Source organism: Malaclemys terrapin, chromosome 5 (genome assembly GCF_027887155.1).
Source record: "Malaclemys terrapin pileata isolate rMalTer1 chromosome 5, rMalTer1.hap1, whole genome shotgun sequence".
In the NCBI taxonomy this organism is placed as follows: Eukaryota; Metazoa; Chordata; order Testudines; family Emydidae; genus Malaclemys; species Malaclemys terrapin.
In genome coordinates this window covers 90,826,698-90,841,285 of record NC_071509.1, presented here as the reverse complement: position 1 = coordinate 90,841,285, position 14,588 = coordinate 90,826,698, and the positions used below count along the sequence as shown (strand labels likewise).

At 40.4% G+C, this 14,588-nt stretch overlaps 1 protein-coding gene across 2 annotated transcripts in view; it reads right to left on the bottom strand.

Moving 5' to 3' along the window:
- Positions 1-1,929: 1,929 nt before the first annotated feature.
- Positions 1,930-14,588, bottom strand: part of CLGN (calmegin) — a 65,811-nt gene continuing 53,152 nt past the window's right edge. For both annotated transcript variants that reach the window (XM_054031150.1, XM_054031152.1), the window contains exons 11-16: positions 12,050-12,265; positions 11,190-11,309; positions 10,804-10,945; positions 6,942-7,019; positions 4,103-4,212; positions 1,930-2,805 (exon numbers count right to left, since the gene is read on the bottom strand). In XM_054031150.1, coding sequence (XP_053887125.1) covers positions 2,725-2,805; positions 4,103-4,212; positions 6,942-7,019; positions 10,804-10,945; positions 11,190-11,309; positions 12,050-12,265 — 747 coding nt within the window. In that variant the 3' untranslated portion in view covers positions 1,930-2,724. The remainder of the gene's footprint in view (positions 2,806-4,102; positions 4,213-6,941; positions 7,020-10,803; positions 10,946-11,189; positions 11,310-12,049; positions 12,266-14,588) is intronic.

Below are 14,588 nucleotides of genomic sequence, written 5' to 3'. Positions count from 1 at the left end.
ATTAGCATTTGCTAACCACGCTGAGTATATAGTATTTTTCAGTAAGTTATTACCATCTAGGGCCTTGACACTGGTTGTCTCTGGGTACTAAAAGTAAATATGCATAGCTATTCAGTGAAACTAGTCAGCAATAGAAAATTCACATTCACTTCTTTCCCTTAACTTTGTTTCAAAGTAATTAACCTGAATAAGCTACATGTGCACCAGAAGAAAACTTTCTTCTGTAAATACTTTGCATTGCTGTATGATCTTGTACACTAATTATTCTGTGTTCTAAACACTACATAGTGGGTACTTAAAGGCCCAATCTATTCCAATAACTGCAGTGGGATCAGACCCAAAACATCTGTCAGATTGGTAAATGTTTAACTGTAAGTTATCATGGGCCCAATGATTTGGGTATCTAAAAACCACACTGATAGAGAACCTAATAAACTGAAGAAAGCTGTTAAAAGCCCCTTTTAGTAATTCAGAAACATTGCACTTTATTTAAAAGGATCTTTTTGGAGGTTTGCGTACCCTATCTAGGTTCTTAAGCTACAGACTTGAACACTGCATAAGTCAACTCAGGGCTAGTGTACACTAGAAGTGCTACAGCGAGGGAGTTGAGCCACTGTAGTGCGTCTGGTGAAGATGCTCTATGCCAAGAGGAGAGCGCTCTGTCTAAGCAGTAGCTATGCTGGAGGGAGAAGCTCTCCCATTGACATAGCATATCCACAGCAGTGCTTAGGTTGCTGTAACTTACATTGCTCAGGGGGGTGGCTTTTCCAGAGAAGCCTAACCCTGCTTTTTCAATTTTGAAACAGCTACATCTCTCTTCCAAGTGATTAATCTCTAGATCAGGCCTTGGAACACTCGTTACCTCGAAAGGAATAAAAATTGAGGTAAGGGGGATCTGAAGTCTCTGCACTGGAGGGGGGACCTTTCCCCCCTCCTCTCCAGAGCCTCCCGGTTGCCATGGAGAACCTGGCCTTCCCTAGTGATTCAGGCCTTGGACAGATCTGCAAGCTGTGGGAATGGGGATCCCATGCTTAGGAAGAGGCTAGCAAGACTTACCACCTCTTCCCTACTGTTGGCTCCCAGTCTTAGTGAGGTAGGCTTACTTGCTTGCTGCTCAACAGGGATGAGACTTTCCTCTGCTGAGACAGTTCAATGTGAATCTGGCTGCACACAAGCTAGAAACTTCACCTTTGCCCCAGACAAACGCCTCGTGGACAGGAGGGTCAAGCAATGGGGATAGTTACTGTCGTTCTCCTTCCCCTGGCTGTTTTCCATTTCTGTGGATGGGGATAATAGGAGAAAAGAGGACAGGGAAGGAAGAGAAAAAGAAGCTGCTCCCTAAAACCTCTTTAGAAATCCACAATAATGTTTTGAGGGAAGTAGTTTGAGGAATAAACAATAACACAAAGAAAATGAGAAACTTAGTTTAAAATCTTAAATCCTGTGAAGGGCTTTGCTATAAAAAAGAGCTAGAGTGACATTGTTTCAGGTTTGGAAGCAAAGTGAGTAGATTTTTTTTTAACAGGAAAGATGAACTGCTGGAATAGTGAAGGGTTGGCAGTGTATGACAGAGTGCCTGATTCACTGCTTTACAGTCAAAAATTCTAGGAGGAGTTCTGTCAAACTCAGTCTAAAAAGCCAAAATCCCATGACTGAGAATTCTGCCAAATTCTCTCTGGCAAAAGCCAAAGTTCAATAATTTCAGAAAACCCTGCTTTTAAAGACCTTTGTGGTATGTCCAATGATAAAAAATTCATTGAGATGTAGTTGTAAAGTATAAGATAGAAGCAAACAAGTTTCTCTTGCAGCATGCTGTTTATTTAGATCCTAGTGTAACTGAAGGTGTCCAGCTACTTATGACTATAATAAAAACTCAACCCTTCAAAATTCTCATCTGTAAGACTAATACATTTCATGAGAAACATGAGATTATATTAAATATTTTATTTTCAAGAGGCAATGTACACTTAGCAAATATTTTGTCAACCGGGATTAGGCCATTCTGGCTTGGAACATGAGAACTATAAAAGTTTGAAAAAGTTACCTGTACACCATTTTACTTCAAGTAGATGGAAAGTCTCTGCATTCAAATGTAAAACATGCTATGCTATCTATTAACCAGTGAATGATACTTTGTCAAATAAATTACTGTAACAAATGCCTAAAGTGAACATGTGACCACAAACATATTATAAAGGTAGATCATTGACAATAAAATGTGTTGCTAGCACTGAATATTTATCATACAAAAACAACTATTGTATTTAGCTCTGCACAGAAAAGAAATATAACTGGCCATTTCTTTAGGGCTGTGAACTACTAGAGACGCTACATTTGTGCTAGAGCTGCAAAAATACTATCGCATTTACTATTCATGTTTTTTTTTTAAACGTTTAGAGCCAAAATGACCATCAACCAATATTAACTAATTTCTAAGAATATCAATCTTTTAAATCAGATAATAAAATTGCCATTTTACTTTTATTCTAAATTCAAAACACCATCTAACTTCACAGATAGCATTTTTCCTGGAGAGAAAAGAAAAGAAAAAAAAAAAAGGTAAAGTTTGGGAAGATCAAGGAGGCTGGATATGGAGTGATAAGTCCAGTATTTTTGTTTTTGTTTGTTTTAATAAAGTCTCAGTAACTTGCATGCTGTCAGGCACACCAGAATGGCATCCCATGTTTCTATAAGCAGGAACTAAAAATACTAGTTGGAAATAACTCAGTCCTTTCGTACTCTTCTTTTCCGTACTGATTTCATTGGACCATCTCCAGACCCTGTGCTTTCGTCAGCTTCTTTCATCTGGAATAGAAAATTTTGATTCAAGTTCATCAAAATGGCAATCTAAATTTAATTATGGCAATAATGAGAGGTATTTTCCTTATCCCAGTCATATTGTCTATGGATAAAATACTGCAACACTTGTCAAGTATTACAAAATGCACAATGGTAAAGTCCCTTTCCTCAGCCTTAAATAATCTTTATTTCCTATCCTATAAACAGAATATAAAAGATGAGTATAAACTGAAGTTTTATCCTTAAAAGCTTCTTACTTTTCTTGCCTGATTTACTCAGTAGTATCTAAACAAACAACTTCATTTGCAGGGTCATGAATTCAGTGACTCCCCCCTCTCCCCAAAGTACAGTCTGCACTCACTCATTCTACCCATCATTTCTTACTTTGGTGGTTTTAGGTACTCCACAGCCGCATTACTCAGGGAGACAAAGTAAGTAGCATGGCCAAAACAGATATCTGACTTCGTGCTTCTTAATTTGAAAACAGGTAATTACCATATCAGAAGTCCTCCCAAGAGGCAACTCCGATATGGGCCAATGTATTGCAACCCTACTTCCCTGCAACACCCAATGGCAGGCCTGTCATTTTAATTTAAAGTTCCTGAGTTATAGCACTGTCTTAGCAATGACAATCAACAGTTTGAGAAATCTGTGAATTAGATATTAACAGCTAGTCATAATTATAAAAATGTTTGCATATCCTGGTAATAACTGGATAAGATATGCAGCAATATAAGAAAATCTGAAATATTTTTGAAGTCTTCCAAAACGAGGCATTAAGAGATTTGCTATTTGCCAAAGTATCCAACATTTTCAAAACTGCTAGAAGAGTGGCTAACTATATAAAACTGTACTCTTCTTTCAATCTCCCTGGCACAAACCCGGTCAACACCACCAAAGTTCTACAGAAAGTTAGAAGAAGTTTTAAAATAGCATTACATCAGCCAAACTCAATGGAGGAGAGAGTTCCTTTTCCAAAACACAGCAGGCTGCTTCCGAACACATCATTTACAAAGCTTCTTTCTGCTGTATGTAGCAGGGGAAGCGGTAACCACAGATTTTACAAGCCTATAAATTCTAATGCCTGAAATAATAAAATAAATATTCAAACTAATATAAATAGAGAAAATATCCAAATTAGTATGTGGATGGGGGTCTGGTTTTATGGATAAATTGGAGGGGGGAAAAAGGATGTGGTCACTATATCCCCTGTAAAACGTATTTCCCTGAAACAATCAAATTCCTGCTTTTTCCCCCATTGTGCTTATTTGCAAATCTTATTTGCTGTTCTAAAGTAGCTCACCTCATCCTCTGAGCCAGATTTATTTGATTTGTCACCTTCTTCTTCCTGACTTCCTTCTGCAGCTTCATTCTCCTCTTCATCATTTTTATCTTCACCTTCACCCTCACCTTCTAGAGCAGAGATTAACATGGCGACTCAGTAGATGGACTATTTTATGCGAAGATAAGTGAGAAAACCAAATACGCTACTAAAGCAAAATACAAACAAAATACACCAATTTCAAATTTTAACATGGACCATTTTATATGCAACTGTTCAAACTAACATAACCCCCTGATACCAGGGTTAGAGATTTCTTAATATCAACTAGTGCAAGGATTCTCAAACTGGGGGTCGGAACCCCTCAGGGGGTCGTGAGGTTATTATGTGGGGGTTTGCGAGCTGTCAGCTTCCACCCCAAACCCCGCTTTGCCTCCAGCATTTATAATGGTGTTAAATATATAAAAATGTGTTTTTAATTCATAAGCGGGGGGAGGAGGGATGGCACTCAGAGGCTCGCTACGTGAAAGGGGTCACCAATACAAGTTTGAGAATCACTGAACTAGTGTAAGATCCATTGTCAAATTTTAGTACCCAATTTTGACAATTTCAGCCTAGCCTCTTTTCATGCCAGCAATTCATTTATTTAGACATTCAAGCAACATTTACTGCAACTGCAAACAACTGTTGACACAAAAAGGAGGAATCTACTCCTTAATCTCCAACTGTTTTAGCAAATGGAATTTTAGTCCAAAACGGAGATTGGATGGTTCATGGGACAGACAATGGAATTATGGGTCTATCATACAGAATATCATTAAACAGTTACCACCCATACTTGATGGGTTTCCCGAATCCCCTATTTTGGCCTTCAAAAAACAACCTCAATCAGAAGCAAGCTCCTAACAGACCAGGTCGCACCAACTCAAAGCAGCACCAGACCTTGCCGTACAGATGCAAAACCTGCAGACGTATCTCCACTACAACGATGATCAATGCCCCCCACAACACACCTTTCAAAATCGATGGGTCCTACACATTCTTATCACATGTGGTGTACATCCAGTGTACAAATGCTCCAACTACAGTTATGTGGGTGAAACAAGACAATTACTACACTCTCAAATGAACTCACACAGAAAAATGATAAAAAAAATAACTACCATCACCCTTGGGCAAACACGCTTCACAAAATTATCACTATCTCTGACCTCTCAGTCCTCATTCTCAAAAGGAAACTAGCAGAACACCTCCAAAAGACAGGCATGGGAACTAAAATTGGTACCTCTGCTAGATATAAAAATATAATTGACTCAAACACTGGATTTATGGCTCATTACAACAATCTCTAACCTTCTTTTGTCCTAGGAGTGTAGAGAATTAATTGCCCACTTCACCTGGAATGGTCTCGACACACATATTAACGCTTTATGCTTAACAATCTGCTGTTCTACCTTGTGTTTAGCTGTGACACTCTGAGTACCTCTACCAGCTCTATGTAAACTCAAAAGCTTGTCTCTCTGACCAACAGAAATTGGTCCAATAAAAGACATTACCTCACCTATTTTGTGTCTCTAATATCCTGGGACCAACACCGCTACAACATTGAAATAAACATTAGTAATCAAAATGTAGTTCTTAGTGACAGACATCTATGTCAGAAAAAATATTAACTAGCACTTGTTGGTAGTCTCAGCAGAGGTGCCATGAACTGAATGGGCATGAACATTTATATCATTTTATCCTCTCTGGCCTAATCTACAGTAGGAAATTTCGACCCATAATTCACTACCAGTTCAACTCCAGTGGTAGAAATAGTAACATTAACAGGTATTAGGTGTTTTTATTCAGAGCAGGGAAAGATGACATGGTGGTAGAAACACCTGATCCCTGTCTGCACCATAGTCTCTACCAGTGCTACCAACAGTAGAGATAGTACCAATAGAAAACAACATGTCCTAGTTTTCCTGATATAGATGCAGACTTAGGGATGTTTACTTAAAAAAATAGCTATATAACTGTAAGGACAGTGTGGCAAAACACCACTGTTCACATTCTGTCAAAAAGACTTCAGTTTTTAGTGCTGTAAATCCAGCACTTTGCAGAAGCACTAACATTATTTAAAAATAATAGAGAAAAACCTAAACACCAAAAGTAGCAATCGCCAGAAACTGAATAAACAGGACAATTGTACTATTAGTTACTGATTACCTAATAAATAAGGATGTAATTGTCCCTAAAAGTTGCACATGCATCTTATCCTCCATGGCAGAGTTACCTGAATGCTTCTTTAGGTGTCAGGAGCTCCATGCAGAGGAATGGCGGGCAAACCAGGGGATGTGTGGCCAAATCAAGTTATCACCACCCACTGGCCCCACAGAAATGTCATATTAAAGTAACAGAAGAGCAAGTCACAAAGCTGAGGAGCCCCTTTAGAGATAACATCCTGCCAGCAGCCACACACACCCTTAAACTGAGGAGGTCTACTTCAAATGCTTCTGCTGTTGGCAATTGTGCTGTCTTGCATGGAGGGGCAGGAAGTTTCTCTCATAGGCAGATCCCAGGAGATTTAGGACTTCATAGGTCAAATCAACACCATACTCTCTACTCAGAAACAAAGACGCAGATATTGACTGCAGATGTGACAGCTATGGTCAAGATCAGAAGTAGATAACTAGTAGTAAATTATATTATGGTTGCAGATTCCATATGAAGTAGTCCAGTAGAAAGCCTTTTACATCTCTGCCTGGGAATTGCTGCCCATCAGCCTGAAGTATTAACATCAGCAAGAAGGTGCAGGAAGCAAAGGAATGAATAAAATTTTCAAGCCTGGGGCCAGGTTACTTCCCTTTCTCAGTACCTGAGGGAGAATCTTTCCTTCCTGTCTTCTTTTTCTCCTTTATCATCTCTTTCTTCGTCTCCTCAATTTGTCTTCTTTCTGTAGGAAAGACAGAAGCCACGTGTTCCATGCTTTCAGACATGAAGAGGCAAAAGAACGGTGTAAAGGGAACAAAACCTTCTCTTAGGTTGATTGATAGGTTTTTGCCTGCTTCTTCCTGGTAAGTGGAATCACAAGTTTCATGTAAAGAATAGGAAAGTAGGGAAAAGGAGAGATTTATGACAAAGCCTTTATTTTTTCCTCTCAGAAAGCACAAGTTGTCTAAAGACCTTTGAATAGACTGCATGTCTAGAAATTAAAGATTTTTCTTTAGTATGTGTTTAGTTACTACTGGGATTTTAGGCTTTAACACTAGATCCAATGAGGCTTCTTGGTGTAACAGTATGGACCGTAAACAGCCATTCCAAAGACAAAATTCTTAAACAAGTTAATCAAAGAAGTTGTGTGATCCAAGTTAGTTTTAATTTGAATTGGCACCACATGTCTTACACTTTCATTCCAAAATCTACTTTGATAATGCTAGTCATCGATCAGAAAAAGATCCATCTTTTAATAATGTTTCAGTAATATTTCGAACCTCATCAGAATAAAACCAGAAAAAATCTTGAATGGCATTCTGAGTATCGGAGTTGTACAGCTTGATTCAATGCATAAGGATTAATGCAGATTTAAGAATTAAGACGGTTTCCCACAAAACTAATCTCCTTTCTGCTAAAGGGAAACATCACACTACAACGCGAGGAAAATCCTGGAGGTTTAATAGATTGAGATTATTTGTACAGTATGAAATCTGTAGTCTAAGAAATAGGATTATTTTACTTGTATCTTTAAATTAAGTTTCATCATCATGATATTACATATGAAGTCACATCTCATGAGTTTAAACTATGCAGAACAGGCCTGAACTGGGCTGCTGTGAATGCACTTTGGAGGGCAGTCATTTCTATGGACTTGCAGGGCACTGGCCATTCCCATAGGAATGCTAGCAGAGATCATATGACAGAGCGGGGGTGATCAGTGTTCAGCTCACTCTTCCTGCTCTAGTCTTAGACAAGGCAATGTGGGCTGAGTAGGATTAGTGAGCTCTGTACTGTTCTGCTTAAATCCCTGATATACAGTGTAGTTGTAGCCATGTCGGTCTCAGGATATTAGAGACACAAGGTGGATGAGGTTATATCTTTTATTGGACTAGGGTTACCATATCTCATAAATAAAAAAAGAGGACCCTCCACGGGCCCTGGCCCCACCCATTTCCCCACCCCTAGCCCCACCCAACTCTGCCCCTTCCCCACCCTAACTCTGCCCCCTCCTCCCTTCCACTCCCAGCCAGGGGGAAAGGGCTGCCCCAGTGCTACTGGCTTCAGGGTTTGCCGGGCAGCCCCCAGACCCTGCGCCCCCAGCCGGCGCTTCCCCAGCGCAGCTGGAGCCCGGGAGGGGAAGCGCCCAGCTGGAGGCTGCCCGGCAAACCGTGAAGCCGGTAGCGCTCGGGCTTTGGGCAGCCTCTATGCTTCCGGACCCTGCGCCCCCAGCCGGGCACTTCCCCTCCCGGGCTCTGGCGGCGCAGGGTCTGGAGGCACGGGGGCTGCCCGAAGCCGGTAGCGCTCGGGCAGCCCGGCTCTTAAACAGAGCCGAAGAGTCGGGGAGGAGCAGAGCCGCCATTTTCCCCGGACATGTTTGGCTTTTTGGCAATTCCCCCCGGACGGGGGTTTGACTGCCGAAAAGCCGGACATGTCCGGGAAAAAGAGGACGTATGGTAACCCTATATTGGGCCAACTTCTATTGGTGGGAGCAACATGCTTTAGAGCCACACAGACCCGCAGAAGAGCTCTGTCTCTCTTTCACCAACAGAAGTTGGTTCAATAAAATATTACCTCACCCACCTTGTTTCTCTAAATTCCTAGTGGCATTTTGAGATGCTGGCAGACGGAACCATTCTCCTCTAGGAGAGAAATAGACAGGGGGAAGAGAAAAGAATGAGATGAAGGAAGGAGATGATCAGTGGAAGTGTGAAAAGAACAAAGTAGGGAAGTGAACATTGCAGTGAAAAACGTACATATTAAAAAAATCATACTGAAGGAAACTGAAATGGAAAGAGATAAAAGAAAAGGAAGGAAGAAAAAAAGCAAGAGATGCACTAAAAGTTTTTTAATAAAACCAATGCAAAGTGCCCAATAGGCCCAAAGTGCCAGTGGTTCATAGGAAAAAGGTGGGTCCCCTAGAGAAACTCTTACTAAGAGGGAGCCCACACACAGATGCAGCATCGCCTGAACTGGATGGAAAGAACCTGTAACTCAGGAATCCCAGACTGCCATGCTGGTAGCAGTGAAGTAGGCTCTAGTAGGCCCTGGTTTCCAAGATGAACTCCATTAGGATACAGTAAAGGGAAGCACTCAATGGAGAAGCAAGGGAGGCTTCTTTATTCAAGGGCAAGAAATATGACAGTGACTAGGCCAAAATAAGAGGAAGAATAGAAAGAAAATGCCAGAGGGTCTGGACTGGCAATTGATGCTTATGTCAACAGTACAGGTGGCATGGGGACAGTTAATGCCTCTGATGCCAAGGCATAGATGGAATGGCTCAGTGCTGCCACAGACTGTGCCAAAGCACCAGCACTAATACAAACAAAAGCTATCAGTATTGAAGCATCCACCATGCAGAGGTGGCCAATGGTAAGGCATTTGACACTGAGGTCAACCACCAATGCCAGAAAACACTGGCATCAAGAGGATGCAGACACTAATGTAGACACAATCTGATAATCACTTGCCTCTTGACTGTTACTTCCTCCGTAAGGAGTGAAAAGAGTAATACTGAGAGAAAGTCTTTGGAAGGCTTAGTCATCTGAAAGAACTTGACAGATGCCAAGACCGTGCTCAAGGAAGGTGCTGACCCCTCTTCTTATATACAACTTCAGGTGAGAGGAATGCTACCGTGAAGTGAAAAGGTATCAGAATGGTTTAATAACACGCTCCGTATTGGATCCAGTGGCATGGGATGTTTTAGCTAAGTCTAAAAGTATTTCAAGGCCTGATGATCTACTGGTTTCTGACTTGGCAGAATGAGACGGAGATCTGTGCAGGCTCCTAAGGCAGTTCAGTGCCAGCAAATGACACCCTCATAGCTTCTGATAAAAAGTGAAGTAGCTGTCAGCTCTCCAGGATAGTTAGTGAGTGAGTGAGTACAATTTGCACATAGAATACTTAGGAACAAGCTTCTCCCCAAGGGAGGAGAAACACCACATACATTTAATGATGATGGACAAAGTGTCATAGGATAAGCATAGCTTAAAGCCACAGATTTGCCTATGATCGTCTTAGATCTGAAATGATGTCAGAACATTTCAATAGCATCTTAAGAGACCAAATATCCAGAAGGGGTATAAAGCCTAACATTATGCACAACTAACTATATTTATATATTAGAAGCATTAAAAACTCTCTCCTAAAGGAAGAAGTTGATTGATGAAAGACCAAAAGACACTGTAGCGTTCCTGCTTTTTGCCTTGGTTGGTCAGAAGAAACTGCAGGGCAGTTGGGACTGTGCACTCTTGCTTGAGGGTGGAGAAAAGAATGGCATAAGGGCAGAGGCAAGGTGTGCATACAGCCCCAGCAGACACAGCTATTCAAAAAGGTCAAAGAAGAGTAGACTCCAGGCAGGCAATGGTCAAAGAACTACTTATAGTAACGTAACACTGTTTTTTTTTCCAGCCCTATTACTCTACAATAGCTGGTTTTAAGAACTGGTATTATTCTGCCTGGAAAAGCAGTCTATAGCTATTTGAATTTTGACATGTCTACAACCACAATTTGTTTGCTCAGCTTACCTTCTAAAGCAATATCTTCATGTTCTTTTTCTTCTTCCAATTCTGCTTCATCATCTATCTCCCCTCTCTCTTGTTCTAGTTCTCCCTTTGTAACTGGCTTAGAGACATCCATTTTTTTGTAGTCAATGTCTTCTTCTATTTTCTATAATAAATTAATCATTTACATTTTTAAATAACTGATATCTAACATTTATTTTCTAATTTGGGGGGATTTTGTAAAGGCCTATTATTAAAATTAAGATTTACGATAAAAACCCAACTGATTTTATTTGTAAGTGATTTTTCAATTATGTAAATATATTGCTGCTAGAGAGCATTAAGGTCAAAAAAATTACAATACTATCATTAGAAAAAAAAGGTGAAAATAAAATCAATTTTTCTTTTACCTTGGTTGGCCAGCAGAACAATACACCCAATCCTACAGGCAGTGCTAAAGTCAAGATATAAAGAACCCAAAGCCATGGACGGTCTTCTGCAGCAGTCACCAACTGACTAAACATACCAGGCTGCAGAAAGAAACAAAGAACTAATCACTATAATGAATAAAGTAACCTAGCATTTATATAGCTCACTGCATTTTTCAAAGTACCGTACAGACATTTGTTAATCTTTAACATCATGTAAAAGGCTTCTCTTTTGGGAATTTAGTCCATTTTTTCGTTTTCTTTACCAGCTATAATGTTGCATGCATGCACTCTCTCTAAAGGGCAAGAATATTGTTTATTAAATATTAAAGGACAAATTTTGTAAACTTGCACCATTAGAGATCTGCAGATGTAAGAAAACAGCAGCCACACACAGAGAGAATACATAGGCACTAGTGGGAGCTGAAGCACTGAAAGCACAGGCCAGCACCCTACCATTTGACCTAAATGGTCATTTATCCATTCCTGGAGAGATTACATATTTAGAGTGAGTATACTATCAAGGCTTTGAGTCTAAAGATCCTACTCTTACTTATCAAGGAGTATTGAAATCTAGGGGTGAAATCCTGGCACCACTTAAGTAAATAAGAGTTTTGTCATTGACTTCAGAGAGATCAGAATTTCACCCATATGTAAGCCAAGTGCTTCAAAGGCTTACATTTGAGAAGAGCGTAGATTTGGAAAAAGCTAAGCAGTCAAACTAGAAAGATTTAGCACATTTCTCAGAACGGTTATCCACTTTGAATAAAAAGTAATCAAATCAATATATTGTCCACATTAACAGTTTGGCTACTATGAGTATGGTAAATACTACTGTATACCTCATTAGCACTAGCTACCAATTTCTTCAAGCCCCAGCCATCTGCAGCCCATCGATCTGCCACTTCCTTTTCTGAACAGATGATAAAATTATCAAAGTATATATCAGGGGTCATAGACCACAGCTCTAAACCAATAGCACTAACAGCAGTCATTTCAAATGGGTGAAGATCCTCAAAATAATCTGGGTTAGGGATTTTTTGAGGACTCCAGATCCCCTGTAAAAAGAAAAAAAAAGTCATTAGAGAGATGCTACTAAAAACATGAGCAGTGAATCACTTTTTTTAAAAAAGCCAAACATATGCCAGTTAGAAAGGAAGGGGAAGTTACTTACCCTTCAGAGAAGCAAAATCTTGCATATCACTTCTCTAGAACATGATGGACTGACCACCTCTAAGTCTTTAAAATGTTTGCTCCCTAAGGGTTGTGCTAGTGGTTGGTAGCACAAGGCACCTACAGCCCTTATGCTACTTGTGGGCTCAGTGATTTGACACCACTGCCCTTGGAATCTTTCAGTCGACTGTTCACGCAAAACACAAAACCGTTTATGGCCAATTACAAAAATTAAAAATTGATTATAAAATCTTGAGATAAACAGCAAGACCAATAGGCTTTACATCTTAAATCCTATAGTAATCAGCACCTCAAAGAGTTAGCAAAGGAGAGGTGAACACACAAATCCTCAAAAGTGATCTCTTCAGAGAAGCAGGATTACAAGTTAAGAAAGAAACAAGTACCCTCCTTCTCCTAACCCTTGTTCTTCAAGATATGTTGCATATGTTCATTACACTGTGGATGTGTGTGCATTTTGTGTACCAGTGCCAAAGAGTTTTCCCTACTGGTGCCCACAAGAGTGGTTCCCAAACAGAGAATATAAAGGGCAAGCTGCCCAGTCCATCCTTCAGTTCCTCTGCACCAGGATCCTGATGACAGAATTTAATGCATTGGGAAAAGATGGTGGGTCGTGTAATGGAAACATGCAACATATCTTGAAGAACCTTTAGTTATAAGAAGGTGAGTAACTGTTTCTTTGAGTGCTTACATAATTCCATGACACCGTAGGTGACTTCCAAGTCACTACCAATGGAGTTGGGGCCAGGAGTTTCATCAAAAGAACTGTAGAACCACTTTTCTGCATTTGCATCTTCCCTTGATGCAGCTGTAATTGCAAGGTGTCTAGCAAAAGACCAAGGACCACATTGCTGACCTGCAGATGTCCACACTAGGGACATTTCCCACAAATGCTGTGGAGGCCAAGTCCACTCTGGTTGAATGCACTGTCAAATTCTCAGGAAGTGATATATCTTTGGCAGCACAGCACATGATAATGCAGCTGGTAATCCATTTAGGGTCATTATGGTCTAACAGAGTGACCCCACCATTATGCTGCATAGGTTATGAAAAGCTGTGAAGAACCCCAAATGTTATTTGTTTTGCCTAGGTTAAGACAAGACTAGGGCTCAGCACACATTTGAAGTGTGCAGCTATTGTTCATCCTTGTGAACATGTGGCTGTGCAAAAAAGACTGGCAAGTATATAGACTGATGTAGAGGTGAAAAATCAGACACCACCTTGGTGTAGAACCTAAAAATGCACCTTGTCCTTGTTTAATACAGTGTATGGGGAATCCATTACCAGGGCATGCAGTTACTCAACACTTCCAGCAGTAGTGATGGTCACTAAGAATGCATTTTTGCTGAGAGGGTGTAATAAGCAGGAGGATAAGGGCTCAAATAGAAGACCCATAAGAGCTGACTGCACTAAATTCAAGTCCCAAGGTTGAGGTGGATTCCTGATAGGAACAGATAGACTCTTTCCACCTTTTAGGAATCTGGTTGTCACAGAACTAGTGAAAACAGTCCTACCTTATATACTAAAGGTGAAAAGCTGAAATTGCAGACTGGTGCACCTTAATGGAATTGAAAGCTAGACCCAACTTTGAGATGTAGTAGATAGTCCAAAATCTTTTGAATTGTGAATTGTGTAGGAGACTCACTGTGACTAGCTTCCCAAATGGAGAAACACTTCCATTTCATAAGGTAAGTAACTATCTTGGAATGTTGCCTGCGCTGCTATTAAGCAGGATGTTCTTGACTGCCACTGAATAACTTGCCTCCTCTGTATTTAACCACTGCTGAACTATGCCATGAAATGTAGCACCCAAGGATTTGGGTGTAATATTCGCCTGTGATTTTGCAATGTCAACTCTGATTTGTGGAAGTAGTAAAGGTTCTGCACAGGTCCAATACTAAAGTTAGCTCCAGACTGGCTGAGGCAAGAGGATCATTCTACTTTGTTCTTGCTTCATCTTGATAATAACTCTAGGAATGAGTGGCATTGGTAGGTACACGTACAAGCAGGAAACAAAGTGTCTGATGGACCCAGGACTGTGACCATTTCTTCAGCAAAGCTAAGCACCTTTCCTGTTCTGCCAAGTGCAAACAAATTATCTGCTGGAAATCCTCCTATTCAAAACACTGATCCCTGAACGCCTTTGTTGAGAGGCCATTCATGATCCAGGCTGAAGGATCTGCCAGACCA